Raw genomic sequence first — 8,053 nt, 5'->3', positions numbered from 1 at the left:
CTTCTACAAGCGTTTGAACATTCCTATAATCACCTCTTAATGTAAGCTCGCTCCGGTGCCCTACGCATTTTCACCTTTATAGTGGGCAGAAAGCCAAGAGCCTAACTGTCCTACACAGAGAACGCCCTCAAATCTCTTACTTTAGTAATAAGCTCCTCCTTCAAGAGGACGTGTGTATCCCACTCCCGCCCCTGGAACATTCCCGCTCTGGGAAAAAAGGCTGAGTTCACGTCTCCACTTTCAGACTACGGAAGGACTTGAGGGTCAAACTCAGTCGTCTCTGGTCAGTTGCTGAGTGATCCCGGAACAGCATTTTAGGCACGACAGGATTTGGCCCCGACCTTCTTGGAATACCCAAGACTGGAGCCTCCTTGAACGCTGCCGAAGGTTCAGGGGAACAGGATATTTGTGCGGGTGGCCTGTTTGGGTCGGTAGCCAAAGTGGAGACTTTATCTGACCCACAGCCATCTGCTGTCCCCTTTGTTAACCCAAAGCATGGCGCCCCTTCTGGAGATGTTTGCTCAGCTCTACTTGGCTTAGCTAGTTCTTAAATTTCTTTATCCGTGACCTTTAGGAAATAGTGTTCAGAAGTCTTCTATTCCCTTTTCCTCCCGAAGGGTATATGCAGTGCAGTTCCTTAGAAAGAAAACTTTGACTCCACAATGTTTTAATGTGAACATTTGTCTATCAAAAGTACCAATTTACATACTAGGAATTTCAAATAAGAAAAAAGTGTCCCCAAAATGTAGTATTTATTTCTTGGCTAATCGTGGGTAAATGCCTTTCCTGAGGTGACAGATTTTTGCATAACTGAAGAAAGCCTGCACTCAGAATCTAAATCATTTCCTTGGTAGTTGGTGGACGGGAGAATCCTGCAGATTACTACTAAATGAATAACAAACATAAGTATATGGTCCACGATTGGTCTCACCCTCAAGAAATTATTACTAACATCTGCTTGTCATCTTTAAGGGAGAGAAATATGAGTATCCTTTATCAGTGTTCCGTGCTAAAGCACTCTGAACCCAGAAACACCTGGATTATCATCAGAATGAAGTCCTCACTGGCTGAAGAACAATAATAAATGCTGGAAAGAATGTGGGGAAAAGAAGTCCTACACTATTGTTGGGAGTGTAAATTTGTACAATCTTTGTGCAAATCAGTATGGTGGTTCCTCAAAAGATTAGGAGTGGAACCACCATATGACCCAGCTATATCACTACGTGGTATTTATTTATCCTAAAGAATTAAAGTCATCGTATTTTGGTGATACAGACATACCCATATTTATAGCAGCACAATTTACAACGGTGAAACTATGGAACAAGCCTAGGTGTCCAATGGTTGAGTGGATAAAGAAAATGTGGTACACATACACAATGGAGTTTTATTCAGTCATAAAAATGAAACTATATAACTTTGAGGAAAATGGTTGGAACTTGAGAACATTATCTGAAACAAAAGAGGCCAAACTCAGAAAGTCAAGAGTTGTTTTCTCTCATATGTGGAAGCTAGAGAAAAAAAAGGAAAAGAAGGGAGAATCTCATAAAAATAAAAAGGAGATCGGTAGAGAAAAGGAACCAGGGAGGGAGGGAAAGGGGAAATAGTGGAGAATATTGGCCAAATTATATTGTTATATTGTGTGAATATATGACTATGTAACAACAAATTCCACTATAATGTACAATTACAATGCACCATTAGAATTATGGGAGAAAAAGTCATACTTTGGCATAACCAAGTTTATAGCAGTACAGTTTACAATGGCTGAACTATGGAACCATCTTAAAGTGTGTGATAATGGATGAATGGCTAAAGAAAATCACACACACACACTGGAGTAGTTTTATTCAGCCATAAAGAAGAATGAAATTCTGTCACTTGCAGGGAAATGGATACTTAAGAACGTTGTGGCAAAACAAGTCAAACTCAAAGTCAAGCATGGTATGCTTTCTCTCATACATGGAAGCTAAAGAGAAAAAAGGAAAAGAAAGGTTTGTGTGTGACAACAAAGGTGGGGGGGGAACCTCGTGAATATCAAATGGAGATCAACAGAGTAGAGGAGAGGGACTAGGGACAGGTAGGAAGGAAGGAAAAGAGGAAATATGGGGAATGGCATTGGCCAAATTATATTGTATGCACGTACAAATATATAAAAACAAACCCCACCGTTATGTACAACTATAATGCACTAACAAAAATATGGGGGAGGAAATGAATGCTGTAGCATGATGCCTGAATGTTTTGTCTGGCTTGCTGCTTTGCTAGGTTTGACTCTGGTAGACTTCAAGGTTCTCCAAATTGGCCAACCTTCATGATGAACTCTTTGAGTGCAAGAGGCTGGAGGCAATGTCAGGAGAAGGCAAGATGCTTGGATTCTGGTGTTAAAAGAGGAAGAAGTGGAATTATTCAGAATACATGCAAACTTACTTTTTTCAACTGATCCCATCTTCATAGGTTGCTTTCCAACTTTGGAACTGCTTCTTACTTTGGCTTTGTCTGTTTATATTTCCCTTAACTTTCTGGCCATAAAATATTTGTGTCAGCAGGGAAAAAAAAAAAAAAAAACCTCCTGGTTCTCAAATCAAAATATAAATTTATTTTGAGAGAAAAGTTCACTAATTATGGAGGTTCACTAACCAGGATGTGAGTTCATGAGGATATTACTAGAGGAAAAAGGAAATTCATTTTCTTTGACCCTTTCCTTGATTACAAGCTAGCACAACTAAGACTACTAAAAAATCTAATATGCTTCTAAAAGTCACTTTATGGAGCAAAAACTAGAAGATTGTATACTACATTATTAGTAATTATCTCTGGTTTTCTGTATTTTCCAAGTTTATTTTCATGAGAAACATTTGGAGAAATATTCTATCAGTGAAACCTATCATGTTTCTACTGCCTATAATCATCCTGTAATTGTTTGCTTATTTCCCTTGAAAAGTTGAGGTAATTTGGGGGGTCAGGATTTTTTCCCCACTTCTGTACCCCACATGCGAAGAACACACAGAAATGTTTACATTTGTCAAATGACTGGATTTATATTTTGAGCAATGACCTTAATGTAAGCCAATCATTTTGGATATCCATTGCCAAACGGAGGGGATGATTAAATGCTTCACTTTTTGTTCCTTGGTGCCAGTTTAATAATATACTAAGCAATCCCATTTACAGACCAAAAATGAGTTTTATTCCATTTCCCTTTCCCTAACCATTCTTCCAGAATTTCCCTGTAACAGGACATGATGGTGACAACATATAAGTGTTGGAATACTGTGTATTTCAACCCCAAATTTTCTCAGTGTGTATGCTGTTGTGATAAAGTGTCTGTGTAAATAGCTATCACATATGAACTCCTGTGCTTTGGTCATCCTGCACCCTGATTATCAAGTGCTATTAGCATCCACCATCTTGCCAGGGGTATCTGGTATCTGCTAACGATCAAGGGACTTTGAAAATTAATTTTTAAATTAACTTCCAGTTTGCAGTGTTGGAGGTAGGAAATTTTAGAGAAAGATATACTTTAGTACCTTGGCTCATGGAGAGAAATTGTCCTTAAAGTAAAATGGAATAAAATGTTGATATAAGAGGTGGAAAAAATACAGAAATAGGAACTATTCCTGCTTTTCAATATTTGAACCTTTATAATGCTACTAGGTTCCATGCCACATCTTAAACCTCAAAAATTTACAGTTGTGATATACATATGCAGAATATTATTTAGTCTAAAAAGAGAACAAAATTCCAGTACAGCTGGGTGTGAGCACAACTGTAATCCTACTGGCTCGGGAGGCCAAGGCAAGAGGATTGTGAGTTCAAAGCCAGCCTCAGCAAAAGCAAGGTGCTAAGCAACTCAGATCCTGCCTCTAAATAAAAAGTAGAAAACAGGGCTGAGGTTGTGGGTCAGTGGTTGAGTACCAAAAAAAAAAAAAAAAAATCCAGTACATGCTTAAATATGGATGAACCTTGAAAACATGTTGGTGAATTAAACCAGACACAAAAAGATAAATATTGTATCATTCCACTTTTATGAGGTATCTACACTAGGTACAATAGGTCAATACAGAGAGTAGTAAAGAGGTTGTCAGGAGTTGGAGGAAAATGGGAGTGGGAGTTGTTATAGTTTAATGGGTATAGAGTTTCTGTTCAGAATGGTGAAAGGATTCTGGAAATGATGGTGTGGTTTGCACAACAATGTGAATGTACTTAATGCTACTGAATTATAATACCTAAAAATGGCTAAAATGGTAAATTTTGTTATATGTATTCTTCCACATTATAAGCATATTTAACATACTATAAATTATTATGAATTGCAACTCTTCTAATTACTCAGTAACTACTTATGCATCTTTTAGAAAGTAGTGAGACTTTCTGGCATAATGAAGTATGAGGTGGACATGAAATAATAATTGGACTGGGGGAATAGATTGCCTAACATACACATGGCATTGCATTCGAACTCCAGCACCACAAATAACAAAAACAATTTTAATTATTTAATGATAGACCATGCTGAGATTTATGCAGGTATGGGTCATTTAGGTTAGACTGCAGAAAGACTGCATATTATCTAAAATATTTTATGATTCAAGCTACTGTTTCCATATTATTGTTCACTAATACCTGGTTCTCCATGTACTTTCAGTACACAGAAGATTGCACTTCTAAGCTCTCTTAAAGTAAGAGAGGACTTCATGAATTAGTTTTGGCCATTACACTATAGGTTAAGTGATGAAGTCATTTGGGGGCCTGAGTTTACAAGACCTGCTACAGGGTCACTAGACTGTATATTTCAGATATTGTAACAAGTTCCAGATAATGCATGTTTCAGAGGATTGGTAAATCCTCTATCAGCTTGTATCTCTTTGAGTTGCTGCATGGTGAAAGTTGCCAGAAAAATTCCCAAATCTTCCAAGGACTTTACAATGACAAAAAAATAAGTGGTTGAAGTTCTGGAATCACTTACTATAGAATAAAGCTAACCTAACTTGAGATATTTGTAACAGAAACTGAGTGTTGCTCAAATGAAAAACCTGTAATAAAAAGCATTAGCTTAAAACAGAAATATCAGTTTAGAGGTTGGTTGGTAGACATAGAAAACTAACATTGGAGCCTACAAACATAGCATTTCACATTATACAGTGGTAAAACATTAAATAAAACTATTGCCTATGATAATAAGGGGAAATAATACATATAATGAATTTCAATTTAGGGGAAGAGATTGAAAAACAAGACACTAGTGTGTGGTAGATGGTATTTGGAAGCAATTGGCAAGGTATTCTAAGAAAAAGTAAAAATGGACATGGTGGTGTCGATCTCTAGTTTGAACTGTGTGGGAGGCTGAGGAAGGAGAATCACTTGAGCCCAAGAGTTTGAGACCAGTTTGGGCAACAAAACAAGACCTCACCTCAAAAATCAGTCATCTAGCTAGGCGTAGTGGCACATATCTGTAATCCTAGGGGTTCCAGTGGCTAAAACAGAATGATTGCAAGCCTCAGCAAAAGCACAGTACTATGAAACTTAGGTAAGAACCTGTCTCTAAATAAAATACAAAATACGGCTGGGGATGTGGCTCAATGGTGTAGTGCCCCTGAGCCCTGAGTTCAATTCCTGGTACCAAAATATAAAACAAAAAAATCAATCATCTATCTATATCAGAAAAAAATGGATGGCTTGTGAGGTCACAACAGGATAGATTAATGGCAACCCAAAATTTTGAACTTCGTGCAAGATAGCGTTACTCCTAAAAGGAAGAGGTAAATTTAAAAATGCTTTTAAGTGACAAAAGATCATTAAAACTCAGCCTTATACCAAGGGTCACAAGTAAAGGCATAAAAATTTTTCATCTATTTTGGAATTTTTTTCAATGCGTTAATTAAAGGTATGGAATCTTAACTTCTTACTCACTTGGAGGGAAAAAAAAATGCCTGAGTGTGAAAATGTGGTTAAAAGTTTGCTTTTCCGGGCTGGGGATGTGGGCTCAAGTGGTAATGCGCTCACCTGACATGTGCAGGGCGCTGGGTTCGATTCTCAGCACCACATAAAATAAAATAAAGATGTTGTATCCACCGAAAACTGAAAAATATTAAAATATTCTTTCTCTCTTAAAAAAAAAGTACGCTTTTCACACCAAATCTTATAAATGAACTGCCACACACACACACACACACACACAAAAAAAAAACATGTGGGACAAAAAAGAAAGGTAATACAATTATTAATTGGCTTTTTTTATCTGAGGGTTCCCCAGCTCCAAGTTCCACGTTCATGAATTCAACCAAACCTACTGCATCTTGAAAATGTTTGAAAAAAATTGTGTTTGTACTGAACACACTTTTTCTTTTTCCCTACCATTAAACAGTAGAGCATAACAACTGTTTACATTGCAATAGGTATTTTAAGTAACCTAGAGATGACTTAATGCAAATACTATGCCATTTTATATAAGGGACTTGAGCATCCTTAGATTTGAGAGGGGTGGGCCTAGAACCAATCCCCAAAGAACACCAAGGGAAAAATGTATATCCAACCCCAAAAATATGTTTCAAAAAACTCTGGAATGGATATTGGCACATGGATTTGACTGGAAATATGCGATGCCTACTAAGTTTTTAAGAATTGTTCTGAAAGACAACCATGAACTTGACTAAACGAATGTGTAACTATTCTAAATTAAAAAGAAAAAAAAATCGGCCCCAATCATCTAAGAAATGATACACACACACACACACACACACACACAAAGTGCAACTCCCAATTATTGTATATTCTTCAGCAGTCATTCCAATAGAAGTTAATTTTAAAAAACTCTCCTTCTGGGCTGGGGTTGTGGCTCAGCGGTAGAACACTCGCCTCGCACATGCTATGGGTTTGATCTTCAGCACCACATAAAAATAAAGATATTGTATCCAACTAAAATATATAAAAACTCTCCTCTCAGAGGATGGAGTCTGGGGTCACAGAGAACAACGTCCAATCATGAACATATCCCCCAAACAGGACCCTGACACTATCTCCCATTCTTCCCCATTCTGGATTAGAAAGTTGATTATGGGCTATGGTTCCATCTTTTCCACCACCATTAAGCATGTGGAGAACAGAGCACATCATTTTGGTTTCTGGGTCTCCAGGTGAATGGGGGCAAAAGCCTGGTCTTAGACGATAAAGTGTTGCATGGACAGGACTTCTGGGCAGTCTCTTGAACAGGAAGTCATTGTGTTCCATGTTTGGAAAAAGAGTGAGCTGAGTATTTGGTGACCAGAAGGGTGGATTGTGGTAGACACCTCAGTAAACTCACACATCCTATCTCCTTTTCTACTGAGCCCATGGGATATTTCCTCTTTCCTATCTATCCTTTGTTGCAGTTAGGCAGAGTCATGTGACCAATTTTGTCCAAAATGAAGAACATAATCCCCAGTGCAAGACCTCTTAGCACTCTGTTCTCCTGCCACAGAGAAGAGACCTGGTGTTGAAATGGTGTTGCCAAAGACTGAATCAGCCTGCATTATAGTTACAAGTTGGAAAACAGTTGCCTTGCAGATTGCTTAGACTCACAGTAAACTTTAAGTGAGCAAAGAATAACTTGTTGTGTAATACTACTAAGAACAGGATTCATCATCATAACCTAGTCTATCCTAATAAATAGAGGAATGCAAACATTTTGGACCATTTTGTGTGGCTGTAATTGAAAAAACTGTATGAAAATGGTTTCAGGGGTTACTTGAACCTCTGAAATTACATATCAAACAATAAAAGGGACACAAAGTTCTGGAGGGAACATACAAATGTCAAGATTTTCCTTCCCAACCTCTACATTGATAGAGAGAAGGCCCAGAGAGCTTCCTTGATTCTTTCGCCACGTGAGGAAACAGTGAGAAAACACTAAGAATCAAAAGTGTTCCTTCACGAGATCCTGAATCTGCTGACAACTTCATCTTGGACTTCCCAGCCTTTAGAATAGTAGGAAATTTCTGTTGTTAATATGTCACCAGTTTATGATATTTTTAGCCCAAGGGACTAAAACACAAGGAAGTACAATGTTGACAGA

The 8,053-nt window shown here is 37.8% G+C and overlaps 1 protein-coding gene and 1 long non-coding RNA gene across 4 annotated transcripts in view; one reads left to right on the top strand and one right to left on the bottom strand.

Moving 5' to 3' along the window:
* Positions 1-17: 17 nt before the first annotated feature.
* Positions 18-6,081, top strand: LOC144366136 (uncharacterized). Its single transcript, XR_013424994.1, has 2 exons — positions 18-387; positions 1,888-6,081. It is a non-coding gene; the product is annotated as an uncharacterized LOC144366136 (long non-coding RNA).
* Positions 1,368-8,053, bottom strand: part of Usp45 (ubiquitin specific peptidase 45) — an 88,341-nt gene continuing 81,655 nt past the window's right edge. For all 3 annotated transcript variants that reach the window (XM_040283136.2, XM_078019580.1, XM_078019581.1), the window contains one exon: positions 1,368-2,378. In XM_040283136.2, the coding sequence (XP_040139070.1) occupies positions 2,313-2,378 (66 nt within the window). In that variant the 3' untranslated portion in view covers positions 1,368-2,312. The remainder of the gene's footprint in view (positions 2,379-8,053) is intronic.

Source organism: Ictidomys tridecemlineatus, chromosome 8 (genome assembly GCF_052094955.1).
Source record: "Ictidomys tridecemlineatus isolate mIctTri1 chromosome 8, mIctTri1.hap1, whole genome shotgun sequence".
Taxonomy (NCBI): domain Eukaryota; kingdom Metazoa; phylum Chordata; class Mammalia; order Rodentia; family Sciuridae; genus Ictidomys; species Ictidomys tridecemlineatus.
This window is presented reverse-complemented; position numbering and strand designations above follow the sequence as displayed.